The following is an 18537-nucleotide window of genomic DNA, read 5'->3' on the forward strand; positions in this document are numbered from 1 at the left end:
TAATAAGAGACAGAAGAAAAGATAAGAATACAGAGGAGAAGTTCACATAAAGATGGAACTAGGCATTGGAGCTATGCAATTACAAGCCAAGTAACACCTGGAGCCATCAGATGCTGGAAGCGGCAAGGAAGGATTCTTCCTTAAAGCTTAGGAGGGAACACAGCCCTGCCAACACATAGAATTCATATTTCTAGCCTCCAAAACTGTGAGAGAATAAATCTCTGTTATTTTAAACCATCAAATGTGTGGTAATTTGTTATGGCAGCTCTAGAAAACTAATACAGGTCTAGTATGCAAAATATGTAAAGAAATCTTAACTCAACAATAAAAAGACAACCAACTTAATTTAAGAATGAACAACTGATTTTAATAGTCATTTTTCTCGAGAAAATATACAAGTGGACAACAAAGAAGCATGTGAAAAGATTTTCAACATTAATCGTCATTAGGAGGATGCAAATCAAAACCACAATGAGATATCATTTAATGCCCACCTAGACCAACCATAATAAAGAATAATAAAATGAGGCAAAATGACAAGTGTTGGTGAGGATGTGGAGAAGTTGAATTGCTCATACACTTGTGGTGGGAACACAAATGGTGCAACCACTTTGGAAAACAGTTTGACAGTTACTCAAAATGCTAAACATAAAGTTATCATGTGACCCAGTATTTCTACTCTAAAGAATTGAAAACAGGTGTTCAAATGAAAACTTATGGGCAAATTCTTTGGAGATGTGCTATTCACAGTAGCCAAAAGGCAGAGACAACCCAAATGTCCATCGACCCATGAACGGATAAACAAAATGCAGTATATCCATATGATAGAAATTATTCAGCCACAGAAAAGGAATGAAATTTTGACACATGCTACAATATGAATAAAGTTTGAAAACATACTAAGTGAAAGAAACCAGACACATAAAAGGCCACATAATATAAGATTCCATTTGTATGAAATGTCCAGAATTATCAAATCCATAGAGACAGAAAGTGAATGTGCCAGGGTGCCAGGGGATGAGAGGAGAAAGAAATTGGGATCAGCTGTTAACAGGCATGAGATTTCTTTTTTTTCCCAAAGATTTTATTTTTTTCCCTTTTCTCCCCAAAGCCCCCCAGTACATAGTTGTATATTCTTACTTGTGGGTCCTTCTAGTTGTGGCATGTGGGACACTGCCTCAGCACGACTGGCTGAGCAGTGCCATGTCTGCGCCCAGGATTCGAACCGACGAAACACTGGGCCACCTGGAGCAGAGTGCGCGAACTCAACCACTCGGCCACGGGGCCGGCCCCTGAGATTTCTTTTGAGTGATGGAAATGTTATGAAAAATGGAAAAGACAAATAAGAAGTCCTGCATGACCAAAAGTTAAAAAGGTCCAGGAATACAAATTTACATACCATAGATTAATTTTCTCTATTTATTCATTTTGTTGTTACATAAAAGGAAAAGTTAAAATTAAGTGGCTTAGAAGCGTTAAAAGATTTCAGTTGATTTCCAGTGGTGCAATTTTTAAAAATTTTCACTATCAGGCACAAGGTGTTTTTAAACATTCATTTATTCAATAAGCTCTCACTGAATCCCTACTGAAAGCACCCAATTACACACCAGACACTGAGTCAAGTTCAGGCTTAAAACTCTCATCTACCTTCAGGAAGTGTTCTCCTTCATGAAAGGAACTAGATACTAAACAACCAATTGCTGGTGTGTGAAGTTACATGTACACCTGAAAAAGTGAATTCTATTACTGAGGTACAAAGTCCGATATATATCCATATAACCAGAATATCTAGCTCACTATGATTATATTATTTATTTATTTATTTTTTTGCTGAAGAAGGTTTGCCTTGAGCTAACATCTGTGCCAATCTTCCTCTATTTTGTTTGTGGGTCACTGGCCCAGCATGGTCACCAACAAATGGTGTAGGTCTTTGCCTGGGAACCAAACTCAGGTTGCCGAAGCAGAGCGTGTTGTACTGAAACACTGGGCCATGGGCCGGCCCATAAATATTTTTATTTTCACTTATTATATTTTCCACTTGACCTGTCAGATTGAATATGGTCTGTCAATGCCTGTTAACAGATCTCTCCTATTTTAGTTATTGTTTTGCCTTGTTTTGTGTTATTATTAACACATCTATCACAATATTGTTTTTTTAATTTTTTAAAATTTATTTTTATATTGCTTTGTCATAAAATTTTATCACTTGTTTCAGTGTCTATCTTTCTGTAATGTGCTTAGTTTCTTCACTTAAAAAAATTGGACTTCCGTTTTTTGAGTTTATTAGTTTTTTTGACTCCTACCTATTGCTGATGGGAAAATCAACACATTTTTCTACTCTTTTGTTTTTCTATCCTTTCTCCATTAAAATTGTTAAATTTATCAGAGAGTTAACAGTTACTATTCTTTCATGAGTATCCTCTCTTTTGTTTAAGTTCTAAATCTATAATACAATATATTAAATTCTAAGTATCAGGATTGTTGAAGGGTCCCCACATAGACCTTAATTGCATGGAGGTCATCTAGATTTCTTCAGGAAGTGCATATATGCACATTTCACAAAAGTTTGCATACTTAAAACTATTTTTCTTTAATCCTGATATACTTGAAGGATAAATTGGCAGTATAAGACATTTTTATCTCACGTATTTCCTTGAGGCTTTTAAAAATGTGATTCCATTGTTGTCTTTATTTGTATGCTATCATGAAGAAGATGTCAACCTGATTTTCTTTCTTATTTAGGTTACTGGGGTTTTTTGATATGAGGCTCAGAAGATACTATATTTTAGATATCTAATAATTTTACTGAGGTATGTCTTAGAATTAACCATTTGGGGTCAGTTTTCCAAAGTTCACTGCAAGTTGTTTCACTTAGGTAGATTCCAGTCTTTTATTTCTGAAACACTAATAAAAGCTTGAAATATGAGTTCTATTATAATGCCTCATTTTCAAATTATGCAAATGTTGAATATCATTTGCCTGGTCCTATATAACCTTCTCTCCAAAACTCTTTTACTTCTGTCTCTAATTAGGTTTCATTTCCCGGTTCCTTTCGTCTGTATTCTTTGTATCTTTCACTGTAATTTTGTCCATTCTGTTCTCCTTTGCATACTTAGTAATTTATTTTTCATTTCTGAAATGACATTGTTCAAATTTTGTACTGGATTTAAGTCGGCTCTTATTTTTTATTTCCATATTTTTTTGTTATTTTCATCAGAGATTTTGAATTTATGACTCAGATGTTCTGTTATGTCTTGAATTGCAAATCTAATGAAATTTCATTTATGATGGAATATTATTATATGATTTTCACTGCCTCATGGCTGGAATCAGTATCAACTTAGGTTCACATTCCTAAGGGTTAGGGTTGGGGTTTATGGCTGCAATCAGTGTCAACTTAGGTCCAGGTTCCTTAGGGTTAGGGAACAGAACAGAAACAGATTTTAATAAAAAGTTAAACTGATATTCCAGGTTGTCCCACAAAAAAATTTTTTTTGTAAAATTTTCAAAATGGGGAATTTTGCCTAAAATGATTTAAGATTAATATGTTTAGCTTCAGAAAAAATATTTAACATAAAACCAGAAGATACATAGCATTATTTTTATTTTCAAATATGAAATGAGGAGACACTATGGAAGATATTTTATTCTGCATAATTCAGATTACAAATGAGGAGTACTATATGAAATACATAGGGAAGAAAATTTCATCTCAGTTTAAAAATACAATTTAAAAATACAATTTCAACAAAGCAAGCTTTCCAAAAGATATTGTGTTCCTTTGTGTGGCTTGAGCTCCCTGTAAGTCTAAAAGCTCAGGCTTGGTGCTTGAACATGGAGTGGTGTCCAGTGCTGCATTGGATCCATTGTTGGGTAAGATTACATCTGAATTTTCTCTCTTTAATTCAACATTTTTTCAATCCTAGCCCAGGTCTCTTTGACTGAATGTTACTAACCAATTGATATCATTTTACTGTCAGTACACATTTGAAGGGAATAGTTAAAAGTAAAGCTGAAGGAAAAAGACATAATCTTGCCCTCTTAATGACCACATCCTAAAACAGTAACCAAAATACTAATAATTGTTTAACTATTTCTTCTTTTTATTGTTTTATGCATATGTGAATATCAGACAATATTTAATCTGAAAAAGAAATTAAATTTCTTTTAAAAATGTATTCATATAGCTAAGCACATTCTTTAACATAAGTAACAGAGTAAAGGAAGGAAAAGAAGCTACAGCAAACTTGAATCAACATGGAAAGTGATCTAGCATTGCCTGGCCAAAAATACTTGTGACAAAACCAATCATTTTCTTTACATGAGAATTTTTCAAACCAGTTACAGAGGAAAATATCAATATACACTGGTAGATCTGGAAATATAGGACTCTGGTCTTTAAATCATAAAAAAATTAAGAGGTTCTATGGACTATTCAAAATATAGGTCACACAATGTGTATTTCCTATATTTTAAAAACTTAAAACTATATAAAATATCCTATAGATAAATAATTAAATCTATGATCAAATTATTGGTCATTAACATAGAATAAACTAAGGTTTTATGAGCTGTTGAACTAATAACAATAAATTGTCTCAAGATAGTATAATATTTTAAACATTTGTGTTTACAGTAGTGCTTACAGAAGGCATCACAGTTTCCTCATTGCCATCTTCACAGCCTTGTCCCTCAGTGCATAGATGTCAGGATTGAGGATGGGTAAAATCATAAGGTCCAAAATGGCAAGAAATTTATCCACTGATACTGTGGGGTATGGCCACATGTAAACAGCAATGCATGGTCCAAAGACGAAACCACCACAGTGATGTGAGTTGACAGAGTATAGAGGACCTTGGACAAACCACCTGAGGAGCATGTCCACACCGTGACCAGGATGAAAATATAGGAGATAATCATCAAGAAAAAGGTGCCTGTGGAAATGAACCTGTCGTTGGCAGTAACCATGAATCTCATACTGTAGGTGTCTATGTAGGCAAATTTAATAAATTGAGGAAGATGACAGCTATCTATTTCATTAGGACCACAAAAATGCAAATGGACAACAAAAGCTAACTGGACCGCACAATGAATGAGGCCAATACTTCAGACACCAGATAGAAGTGAAATGCACATCTGTGGGCTCATGACAGTCAGATAGTGGAGAGGCTTACAAATAGCTACATATTGGTCCAACGCCATGGTGATGAGCAGCACCATCTGAGATCCACTCAGGACATGAAGGATAAATATCTGGATGACACATCCCTGGAAGGATATGCTTTTGTGCCCAGAGTACAGGTCAGAAGCCATCTTAGGAACTGTTAAGGTAGATAGACACTGATCAATAAATAGAGATTGGCTAAAAAGAAGTACATGGGGGAGTGTAAATGAGGATCAGAGGTCACTGCAAACACAACAAGGTTTCAAACACTGTAGACAAGGCAAGGAGGAAATGCTGCACTGGTCTAGAGGTTGAAAGTCCCAGGAACACAAATTCAGACACTTCAAGGTAATTTGCTTCATACATTGGCTTTGTCTGGTGATAACTAAAGATATTTAACCATAAGCTGATTTTGAATAAATTAGAATTTAAAGTACTCTTCCTTATTGTATATATTCAAAAGCAAACAAGACTCCTCCAAATATACATAAAACTGTGCACATATAATTATGTAATTGCATGTAAAGGAAACTGAAGCAATAACCACTAAAATGTGCACAGGTTTTTTTTCTGGTGAAGAAAATAATAAGAAAGGGCTGATAGTGACAGACTATCATATTTCCCTCTCAAACCTATAAAGTGTTGAAATCTTAATCAATAATACTGAATTTACATAATACTTTGTAAATGAAAGTAAAAGTATGCTTCTATTTTTTTTATTTAGAAGAATATTAATAATGTTAATTTTTACTTAATGAGCATTGCTCAAGTAACCACAGAAAATTTTGAAACTTTCAAATGCTTCCCTATTCTCCATTTAAGCTCCACAAAACTAGCAGTTGAAGGCTGCCTGGTCTATTACAGGCACACTTGGCACACGTCAGTGACTAGCTCATCTTCCTCTGCTGATCATCCTCTTCCCATTTACCCAAGTCATTTGCTTCTGCTGGGACTAGAAATGGCAACTTAGTTCTGAAATAATGTTCTTTTTTCTTTTTTAAAAAAAGTGAACCAAAGAAATGTTTTAAAACTGTGCTTAGGTGCCAGCCTGGTGGCGTAGTTGTTAAGTTTGTGGGCTCTGCTTTGGTGGCCCAGGATTCATGGGCTTGGATCCTGGGTGTGGACCTAACACCACTCGTCAAACCATGCGTGGCAGCGTCCCACATAAAATAGAGGAAGATCGGCACAGATATTAGCTCAGGGCCAATCTTTCCCCCTGCCACACACACACACACAAAACAAATAAAACTGTGCTTAACTTCCATCATTGGAACTTTTATAACTGTACTCACCAGGTCTGTCTTTGACTTTGACAAAAGGCACACTTTCAGGTGATATTCTCAATTCAGAGAAATTCAGAAATTAAGGAGTCCGAAAGGAACATTGCATAGCTAGCTTCAAAGTTTCCTACTCCAGAGGCTACCCTCTGCAGTGGACATATGCCTCATACTCTCCCTTAAACACTAGTCACAAAGAAACAGATTATTTGTTTTGCTGCAATATGATTTTATTTCGGATTCTAGCTAGAATATGGACAATGCTTTATCCATGGAAAAAAATATGATCAAATATGGTGTCTCTCCAGTAAGAAGATATAGCCTATACTGTGTACATTCTTAGCTTCTCTCTTAATTCCTTTCCACTATCACATTTAAGAGAATTTCACAATGTTTTAATACCATATTTCCATACATACTAATCGGGGTCGTTTGGAATTGCTGCATAGCTTCGAGAAATATCAAGGGATTCTTCTCACAGCCACATCTTGGGACTTCTGGATTCCCTACCCTTCAAAAAGAATGCCTTCTATTCTGTCTCACAGCTCCCTAATGCCCTGGTTGAGGAAGTATTCACGTTCTCACAGTGCCACAACCATCAGGGTCTATAGTTTTCCTGGGTTAAGAGACTTTTCCAGGCAGAGATGTGTAAGTGTAATTAACAGAAACACCCAAACATGGATAAAATTGATTGTCAATGATTTAGCTCAAGAAGAAACAAAATATGGAGGCAAATCTCTCAAAAGCTCTAACAGTCGACAGTTACCAAGTAAATATAATTAGGCTCTTGGAACTGAACAGAAAGAGATGCAGAATGATGTATGACAGAAGGACTGGAGTCAGAGACATTGTGTGTGCATCCCAGTCATGCTATTTCTCAGTACTGAGACTTCTAACAGGTTAAACTGAGAGTTGACCTGAGAATAATAAGACCTATTTCATGGGGTTATTGTGAAGATTAAGTTAGACAAGGTGAGCGAAAGTTTCTAACACATGAAGGTTTTCAGAGAGAGAGAGTTAGGGAGGCAGAGAGAGAGACGGAGGGAATTAGTTTTCACATGACCCTGAAATTAACAGCTTAAAAAAAAGGAGAATTGTCTTATTTCCTGTTTTTTTGTTTTTTCCCCTAAGTTTTGATTCTCCTTGGTGAGTTCTACTTTAAGTCATTCGATTTTACAGTTATACTCTTGGAATCTGGAGATTTACCTCTCTTGCCTAGGGCATGCTTGAAAATTAACTATAACAGTATTATTAATATGGCTATTATATAATTATTTAAGTAGTAATATTCTATCTTTCATAACTCAGCTAAAATAATATTAACAACTTCTAAAGCAAGTGAGAAAGCAGGCATAAGCTTTTACTTCTTTGGTATAACCTACAGGATCTGGAGTCTATTTCATTTTCATCTCAGTGCCCAAAAGTGATCAGAATATGCAGCAAGAACATATTCAATAAATTCTTGTTGACCAGATGAGAAAAAATTAAAAGCTCCTCCTACATCTAGTATTTTCTAATTCTATTCTTATTTTCATCCACAGTATCTGATAACTCCAGTGGATTTAAACAACAACATCAACAACAACTTTAATTATAGACAACAGTGAGGGTAAACCTAGACTAAATTAGGGGAAAACCTGAAGTGATTAGTGCCAAGAGCAATAATAGAATTACTAAAGGTACAGAGAATATTTTTCATACAGCTCTTGGCCATTTATATTTCTTTTTATGTTTATTACCTTTTAATAGGACATGTATTCTTTGAGTTTTATTACTTTTTCTTGATTCATAGAAATCACATTTATTCTCAACCAAACCAAATCCTTCGCTAAACTAACATTCTTTCCAGAAGTTAACGCTAATAGATCCTCTATTAACTGTGTTGCTTCAGCAGTAAAATTTATATGATTGTTATTATGGTTATGAAACAGTGATTAAAAGAGTTTAGCATAGCTCTGAGTTATATAGAAAATGAAAAAAAAGCTATATAGCTCGTTCTCAGACTTGACAGAGGGCTACGAACACTAGTTGTCAGGAATTGGTAATGGCTGTTGGAGACAACTGACTCATTGTGGCAAAGCCCTTGAGATCGAGAAATTTATAAGAAGAAGGTGGAGGAGGAGGAAGTAAAGGGGGAAAAAAAGAAACAAAAGGAAAGAGAAGGAGAAGGGAATGTGGGAGAAGAGAAGGAAAAAACAACAAAAAGGGAGAGAGAGAAAGAGTATATACCTATTTTGCAGCTTAGTAGAATTGTTAGATTTTTTAAGTAATTAAATTCAATAGCAAAAATGACTGGTTTAAAGGCAAAGTTTCTCTAACTTGTTGATAAGAAATCTAATTAGTTTGTATGTGCCACTTACTCTGCTCTCACAAAAGAATGTCTTCTCCAAAGATTCTCAGGGAGAACATACCATATTTAAAAAATCATGGCTTCTCAGGCTAAGGCATATGAGTCTAATTGGAAATGGTTTCCTATGGACATGTTGGAGATGGAGGGATTTACGTAACTAAAAATGTATAGCCAGAGTCTCAGGTCCCAAGGACCTTCTCATTTGTAACACAAAAAATCTTTTTCTCATGTAACTTGATGCATAGTCTCTCTACCAGAATTAAACACAGACTTTGGATCATTTTAATCCATGCAGAGATTCCCATATTTTAGTTTCTCAGAAGCCATCTTGTTTTGAATCAGAAACAACACAGATTGTGGGTTCTATGTTCCTAGATCATGTCTGGCAAAGAGCTTTCAAACACATTTTAGAGTTAAATATTCATGACTAAACCTCAGGATTCACTGTGGCTGAGGTAGACCTCAGGCTTTGAGTACTTTCTTACAGGTTTCGTAGCTTTGAGAATCATGAACAAAAAATATTTCTTCCTGATGCTGACAATTTATTTTTTCTTTATGCCTGGAACATTTATTCTTTCACTGATTGTCAACCACCTTCTCCTTGATCAGTTTATCAACTCTTGTACTTAGTTAACTATGTTTGTGGGTGAAAAAGCTTTGTCATTTTGTCAAGATTAGTGTTAATATCTCTTTTTAACTGATTATTGATTCATTAATTTATTTATTAACAAAATAATATTAATCTTCAATAATATACTAAATATTGTTTCAGTCTTTCAAATTTACATATAGAAACTATTTTTCTACCATACTGCCCCTAAATAATAAAATGTCACATAAAAAACATGCTATTTTACCTCAGGTCCACAGAATTGAATTACTCATGCTTTCTGATTCATAGCATACTCTCACCATTTTTCCATGCCCATTTTGTGTTTTTGTTTGTTTATTTAATAATAAAATTATACTCATGCAAACATGACCTAATGCAGGGTCTAAGCAATTGATAATAACATACAACTGCTTATGTGCTCATCCTCATGCTGACCCCTGGCCTCCCACCACTTGAGCTTACTCACATCTTACATCTTCTCTTTCTGGACATAGTTTTATCATTTATACAAGTTCCTGCAATGTATACTGTCATTTTTGTATCGCTTTTCATCTTATTAAAATTATGCCGAGTGGATCCATTTTGGACTTTTTTTCCCTCTTCATTTTTATATCTTACTAAGATGCCTTTATATCATATAGTTGTACTTTATTTGTTATGTTTCTGAATAATATTCCATTGTCCCATTTATGGGTAATATTGTAAATTTCTTGTCATATATATATATATACACAAGAGTTTATCTTGGGTATGTAAATGGAAGTGAAATTACTGGGCTATAGAATGCTTGAATATTGAACTTTACAAGATAAAGGAAAACTTTTCCCCAAGGTGATTACATCAGTGTAGATTTCTATCAGCAATGTATAAGAAATCCTCTTGGTTCACATATTATTTATTCAGAAAATCTAATTTTTCATGTCTTTTCTTCAGATGAATTTAGAACAAATTGGACTAAATAGAAGTAAACCAGTCTGCACTGTCTGAATTTATTATTCTTGGGCATTGTAATTCATGGGTGCTCCAGGCCTTCCTCCTACTGATATTTTTTTCTCTTTATTGGATCACTTTTTTAGGCAATATCTTCATTGAGCTAATCATTGCTGACCTTCATCTCCGCTCTCCTATGTGCATCCTGTTAGGCAAACTTTCCTTCATTGACTTCTGCTTTTCCTCAGTCACTACACCTAAAATGATCACAGACTTCCTCAAGGAAAACAAGACCATCTCCTTTGGAGGCTGCATGTGTCAGATTTTCCTTGGACATTTCTTTGGAGCAGGCGAGATGGTGCTGCTTGTATCAATGGCCTACAACCGATATGTGGCCAAGTCACTCCATGACTCCAGCATCATGAACAGATAAATCTGCATTGAGTTAGTGATGACATCATGGATCACTGGCTTTGTGCATTCAATAAGGCAATGAGCTGTGATTATAAAGCTGCCCTTTTGTGGATCCAGGGAACTGGATAGCTTTTTCTGTGATATAACATTGGTGATCAAGCTAGCCTGCATGGACAGCCATATTCTAGAAATGTTGATAAATGCTAATAGTGGAATACTGGCAACCATCTGCTTCATTCTGTTGCTGATCTCTTCCTCTTATATTCTGTTTACAGTCCGCTTTCACTCTAAGGATGGGGCATCCAAGGCTCTCTCCCTCTGCACAGCCCACATTGCAGTGGTGGTGTTATTCTTTGAGGCTTGCATTTTCACTCATCTTTGGCCACTCAGCATCACCTGGGTGGACAATTTTCTTGCTGTATTTTATGCAGTCATTACACCTCTCCAAAATCCAGCCATTTACACTCTAAGAAACAAAGAGATTAGAAATGCTGTGAAGAGACTACAATGTTAGCATATGGATTTCTGTGGGTATTTTAAGATCTCACATTATCAGAATATCCAGTGGACACTGCCTAAATTAGCCACAGCTGTCTGATTACTTGGGACTGGAAAATGTTCTCCTATTCACATATGGAAATCATTTGTATCTTCAGATATAAATTTTGTGGCAATTCTATTATATTACACAATCATTTATTGATCATTGAATTCGAAATGATTTTCTGTCTGGGAAATTTGGCCAGTCTTTATGATTAAGATTTTGGCTGTGCTCAAGGATGGCTTGAAATTAATAACAATGTTCTTATTATTTATATTCATGCTGCTACTTCAACAACCAGCACCACATTCTGAAATTTTCTATTATGCTAAGCATTTCTTTGAGCAAAGCATTTCATATAGATCTTCTCTAAGTTTTTGTCAATAAGTCAGTCCTTTGAATATTGCTATCTTTATTTTTACAAATGGACAAATTAGTCTATCAATTAGTTAAGATTCTAGCTATCTTATCTGGATAAACAGCATAAAGATAATCATTAAGTATTCCCCATCACACTCAGAAAAAAACCTGATTACGGTTATAATCTGGAGAGAGTGTTGTTCCTTTAACATTATGTTTTAGCTATTTGTGAAACAGTGTACTTGTCTTTAGAAGATATATGTTAAATACAAAGAAAATGTACTAACAAACTTTGGAGATTTTGCTTCTTCTCTTTCTATTTATAAATGGGTTGGGGATTCATTATCTATACCAGACAAAAATAGGGGAAAAGTGGTATGAAGGTAGGTCAAAAAGTCCAGTTTTAGAATAAGTTACCATTTACTTCACCACAGTGTTCAGATGGCCCGCAAGCAATTAGATTATGTACAACGTTTGTGAATTGTTCATGACTATATATAACAAAATTTACTTAAAAATTCTTCCTACTCCATGCCTCAAAAATGTATACAAGGTTACATCCCCTTGTCTGAAATCCGTGGAGCCAGATGTACTTCAAATTTCATATTACTTTTTAGAGATAACATGGTCCTGCGTACTTTATAACATTCTCAATAGAAAGTCTGAGGCATAAACCCTTAAATAAAATACTATTTTTCTCTGTGTGTGTCTCTCTCTCTATATATGTAGACCTATATATACACATAGATATATAAATCAGAGATATACATATATACATATGTTCTAATTCTTTATTCTTTTATAGCTCTGTACATCAGTTAGGCTAATGTCTATTGACTTGTCTTTGAACTCACTGATATTTTCTTCTGCTGTGTCCCATCTGTTTTTAAGTCTGCTTAAATTCATAATTACATATATTTGTTTTTTAGTTCTAAAATATCATTTGGTTCTTTATTAGATATTCCATTTCTCTGATGGAATTCTTCATTTTTTTCCATTTTTCCAACTTTTTAATGTCTTTTTTAAATATATGAGTTATTTTATATTCTTTAGTAATTTCAACAACTGAGCCATCTGTGGTCTGCTTCTTTTAACTATTTACCTCTTAATTATGAATCACATATCCCTGTTTCTCTGCATATTCCATAATTATTTTATGTATGTTAGACATTGTGTGTAAAAGATCATATAGCTCTGACTTGATATGTTCCTCCAGAAACTATTTACCTTCTCCTCCATGCAGCATAAAGATTCAAGTGTTATCACCTCAATCCAATCAAGTGCTGAGCCTATTTGAATTTAGACTGTATTTTCTATAAGACTCAATGCACTTCTGGTTTGTGCCTATTCTTTAGATATATCCCTTCCAGTTTTGTTTATGATTATAGCGCATCTCTTTCTCCTCAGCCTGAGCGATTTCAGGTGATTCAGTTTTGCCCTTCAGAATTTTTGAGATTAGAACTTTAGTCGTCTTCTCCCTTCTCCTGCTAGCTTCATAAATGTGGCAAATTCCTCAAGCAGAAATCTGGCTTCATATTTGTCCCTTTTAATTTAATGTACCTAAGAAGAATTCACTATGAATACAAATATTAAGCAACAAAATAATCATAAGCAGGAAAAATATAAAATATTACTTATTGTATAATCTAGAGAGAATTTTGCATTACATATACTCAGGACATAGAGTCCTTTCACAATGTAGCAATGAATTTGGCTCAATCCCCTAGTTATCAAAGCAAAATATAAGTAAATTAGTTTCACAATTTCTACAGATTATTCACACACACACACACACACACACACACATCCTTGGGCCCCATGCCTCAAGCAAGGAAAGAGTTATACAAGACAAGTTACTAGAGCAAAATTGTCAGCAAACAATTTGGACAGAGTAGTTGTTGGATAATAATAATACCAGCCATGAAATGACCAGACCAACATCTATTTAATACTTAAAGAAAATTCATTGAGTGATTAAGTCATAGACATTAAGTCATAATTTCAAAAATTCGGCAAAAAGTGACATATGTATATATAAATTTCCCTGCCATGGCCATCTAGTTATGTCTTGAGTCCAATGGAATTGAGACAAGCAAAGGTGAGACTAGTAGCCACAGGCCAAATACAAGAAACATACTACCTTTGAAGTTCTTTTTCTTGTTCTCCCTCCCACCATATGGCAATCTTCCCTTATGAAACTATCTTATCTATTTTCTGTCTACTTCAGTTCTCCCACTCTGTTCTTTTTTTTCCCAGGTTTTAAATCCTCTCTCATACATTTTTTGTCTTTCAAAAAATATAAAAATATAGTTCCATCAAAAGTTTGAGTATATTAGCTCTAAGATATTTAATAAGTTGAATAAATTGAATTCAATGGATTAATTGAATTTAGACAGTCTGATGTCTGAGGTCGGATTTTCAGTTTGAAATCTATGCTCTTCAACAACTCCCCATAAATGTTTCCTGGAACTTTGTATTATTTGTCAAACAAACTTGTTAAATAGAGAATTATCTTGATAATTCAATGTAACCTTGTAATCAGTGATCTATTCTGAATATTATAAAATGATGATTTCATAAAAAAAGCCCAAAATTTTGCATAATTATTTAAGCATTAGTGTCGCTTGAAGCAGTTTGAAAATAAATGCACAAAGTAACTTGCGCTCTTGTGAGTTATTTAGGAGATCTTCCTCAAACTCAAGAGTTGAATACTCAGTCTCCTCATTGCCATCTTCATGTCCTTGTTCCTCAGTGTATAGATGATAGGATTGAGGATGGGTGTAATCATAAAGTCCAAAATGGCAAGAAATTTATCCACTGGCACTGTGGGAAATGGCCACATGTAAACAAAGATGCATGGTCCAAAGAACAAAACCACCACAGTGATATGAGCCAAAAGAGTAGAAAGGGCCTTGGATAAACTCCCCGAAGAGTGTTTCCGTACAGTGACCAGCATAAAGATATAGGAGATAATCAATAAGAAGAAGGTGCCCATGGAAATGAACCCACTGTTGGCAGTAACCATGAATTCCATTCTGTGAATGTCTGTGCAGGCAAGTTTGATAAACCGTGGAAGGTCACAGTAAAAGCTATCTATCTCATTGGGACCACAAAAAGGCAAATGAACAGCAAAAGCTGACTGGGCAACTGAGTGAGTGAGGCCAATAGCCCAGGCACCAGACAGAAGCAAAATGCACATCTGTGGACTCATTATCGTCAGGTAGTGGAGGGGCTTACATATGGCCACATATCGGTCCACGGCCATGGTGATGAGCAGTACCATCTCAGATCCACCCAGGACATGAAGGACAAATATCTGGATTACACACCCCTGGAAGGATATGGTTTTGTGCCCAGAATACAGGTCACAAATCATCTTAGGAACCGTTACGGTAGAAAAACACAAATCAATAAATGAGAGATTGGCTAAAAGGAAATACATGGGGGAATGTAAACGAGGATCAAAGACCACTGTAAACACAACAGAGAGGTTTCCCAGAACAATTGTGACATAAAACACCGTAGAGAAGGCGAGGAGGAGATGCTGCACTGGTCTAGAGGCAGAAAGTCCCAGGAACACAAATTCAGTCACCGGAGAGTAATTTGTTTTATTCATTGACTTTGTGTTACCTGAAAGGAACAAATTAAGATAGTTATAATGTGATATACCAGAGGTATTGAAAAAAGCAGATATCATTGGGTTTCAAGTTCTGATGTTACAGAAAAATCTTCACCCACGGTCACAAAATTCCCTTGAAAAAGTCATACAATAGTATACTTCTTTAACAAATGTTCATTGAGTAGTTACCACAAAGACCTCTGTGTACTTGGCATCGTGCCACATTCTGGGATAAAACACACACTCTGTGTTTATGTAGTTTGTAGTCTAGTTTGAAGTACTAAATAACTAATCACATAGCTGGACAATTATAATGGTGATAAGTTATTTGAAGAAAAGAACAAAGTGTTATGAGAACTATAAGAGCTCATTGCAGCGTTGTCTACCCTGGTCTGGAAGAAGATGTTCGTGCTAAGACCTAAATGATTAATAGGAGTTAAATAAGTGAGTAAGAATAGGAAGAGTGATCTACCCAAATGAATGGCATAGGAAATCTCTGAAGCATGAAGAAACAGAACAGGTTGTGATAAATCAAAGAAGACCAGGAAGGGTCTGATCAAGGCAGAATTCTAAAGGGTGTGTAAAGAATTTGGCCTATATCTTAGAAGTGATAGAAAGCTATTGAGGCAGAACAGTGAAATATCACGTTAGTGCTTTAAAAAGTTTACAATAGATGTGAAGTGAAGAATGCAGTAGCAGGATCTCGAGGGAAGAAAGAGAGACAAATTATGAGTCTGTCTCTGGACCATATCAAATCAGCGTAGAAAAGGTGAATTTGTCAATAAATGGTGTTGACACAGCTTACCAAACTCGGCAAAGGTAATTGAATTCCTTACCTTACAACAGTAACTAAAATGAGCTTTTAATGCCTATTTAAATAAAAAGAAAAGAAACAAAAACATAGAAGAAAATATAGGCTTACTTTTAGATAATTTTTTGTGTGAGAAAAAAGTCTTCCTAAGCATGTCCCCACATGAGCAAATCATGCAGAAAAAAATGACACCTTCAGATTCAAAAATTTAAATATTCCATATAATTTTTTAAAAATAAAAAACAAGTGTGGCAAAATAGTTGTTAAATATAATGATAAACCAAATTTAAAATGAAAAATGCATAAAATCTTGGATAAAATAAGAAATATAAATAGCCAAGATATGAAGAACAGCGAACTCACTAGCAATTAAGGAAATGTAAATAAATCAATACGGAGTTGCTCTTATGTTTGTAGAAAAGTGTTAGAGTTAAAAATAAGTGAATAATATGAGTGACACTGTGAGAAAACAGACTCTCTCATACTCTGTAATTCGGAGTACAAATTCATACACCTTCTCCAGAACACAATTTCAAAATATATTTCAAATATTTAAAAATTGCCTATTACTAAGACTTTCATTGTGGGAATTTTTTAAAAGTAATAAGAGCAGATAAGCTAAAATATTTAGATATTGCAGCAAGTGCTGCACAATTATTTATAAGAAGAAAAAAATTTGGAAATAACCTAGACCCAAACAATGAGGAATTTAATTACAGTACAATAGTACATCCAACTGGGAAAAGCACTCAACCTTATATATAGAAAAATATCATGAAAATGTTTTACTGAGCTTTTAATAAAAAGAGCAGCTTACAAAAGAAAAAGTATAGAAAACAAGTTTAAAAAAATTAAGTCTAGAAAATGGAAATAGCCACAACTGGAAGGACCCACAACTAAGAATATACAATTATGTACCGGGGGGCTTTGGGGAGAAAAAGGAAAAAATAAAATCTTAAAAAAAAAAAGAAAATAGAAGTAAAGGATAAGCAACAGATTATTGATCTCTGGACATATATGTATTTATTAATTTGAGCCATAGGAAAGTGGTATTACAATAGATCAAAAATAGTCAAATATCAGTTTCACGGGGTTCCAACTAAATATTATTTTTTTCTTATGATATTTTCTAAACTATTTTCCCTTTTCATAACCAAACATAATTAATATTTATTCCACACCTGAATTGAATACCATGGATTCCTGCTCTTACTGCCACCATCAAGCTTTCCTTCACTTTGCCCCACACCACTGACTACCATTTTTTCTCATGTCATCGCTTCTCCCTATGCTACTCTACATCATGCCCAGGCTCCAGCTTGGGCACAACCCTGCACAATATAAGCAAGTGGGAGCACAATAGATACTCTATAGCCAAGAATATACCTGAGGGCAGCCAGGCTAGGAGTAATGGGCATCCTGAGGTTATGGATGTGGAGTGAGCACTGTTTCCAAAAGAAAACATTATGGGGGGGTACTAGGAAATCCTGACAGAAGGGCACTGGATGGAGAATTTTATAGCCAATAACTGGCAAAAATAGAGCAGAACTGAACCAGAGAAAATGGGACAGTTATTGAGGTGAATGACAATGGATGTGAGTTGCAAGGAGTAACCAGCTGTTTTTACATTTTGACCAAGTAATGTGTGGGTTTTTAAAAGATGCATATTCTGAAATGTAGAACGCATATTCAATATGATCACAATTATAGACGATGAAGAAACAATTGCTTTAAAGATTCAGAGATAATACAGTAAAAGGAAATTACTAATCATTTTCTCTGAGTAGTGAAAATAAATGAGTGATTTTGTTGCTTTTTCTTACTTTATTTTCTAAAATTAAGTATTTTTTATTTAAATATCAGTTGACTTCATTTGTTAGTGCAATGGGAAAAAAAGAAGCAATATTGTCATCAGGCAAGAATACAGACAATTTATGCTAAAATATGTTAGCGCACTAACTCCATAATGGGGAGTTCCAATTAAAAAGGAAAAGAAAAATACACAAACAAATAACCCACAATTGAAACAATACAGATGACAGTTAAACTAATTTAAAGATATTTCAACCTCAGCAATCACTAATAAAATGCAATTTTAAAAGAAGAGCTTTGTTTTGTTTTGTTGTCTTCCCCTTTGTCTTTTGGCCAAGACCAAAAAAGAGAGAGAAAGAGAAAAGTAGAAATTAATCCCAGTGTGTTCAAAGGAGTCCTTATTATAGGAATTCTTATGCATGATTGGTGAGAGTGGGAATTAGTATTGTTTATTAGAATTTAAAATGTTCAAATCTAGGCAATAACAAAGGTCCCTGAGGCCCCTTACCCTGAACAGAGGGTTAAATTCATGGAGAAAATATCATAACCAAAAGGAAATCCCACAGCTTACCTGCACAGTGCTGGTATATATACTTATATGTTTAGTACACTGTTACCCAGTAGCAATAGCAAAGAATAACCCAAA

At 34.6% G+C, this 18537-nt stretch overlaps 1 protein-coding gene and 2 pseudogenes across 1 annotated transcript; 1 reads left to right on the forward strand and 2 right to left on the reverse strand.

Moving 5' to 3' along the window:
- Positions 1 to 4654: 4654 nt before the first annotated feature.
- LOC123276301 (olfactory receptor 4F6-like) lies at positions 4655 to 5530 on the reverse strand (annotated as a pseudogene).
- A 4832-nt stretch (positions 5531 to 10362) lies between these two features.
- Positions 10363 to 11262, forward strand: LOC106835181 (olfactory receptor 4K1-like; annotated as a pseudogene).
- Positions 11263 to 14326: 3064 nt separating this feature from the next.
- On the reverse strand, positions 14327 to 15265 carry LOC106835180 (olfactory receptor 4F15-like). Its single transcript, XM_014847357.3, has one exon. It carries the CDS (start codon positions 15263 to 15265, stop codon positions 14327 to 14329), a length of 939 nt encoding a protein of 312 aa, XP_014702843.3.
- Between the last annotated feature and the right edge of the window lie 3272 nt (positions 15266 to 18537).

This window comes from Equus asinus, chromosome 2 (genome assembly GCF_041296235.1).
Source record: "Equus asinus isolate D_3611 breed Donkey chromosome 2, EquAss-T2T_v2, whole genome shotgun sequence".
Taxonomy (NCBI): domain Eukaryota; kingdom Metazoa; phylum Chordata; class Mammalia; order Perissodactyla; family Equidae; genus Equus; species Equus asinus.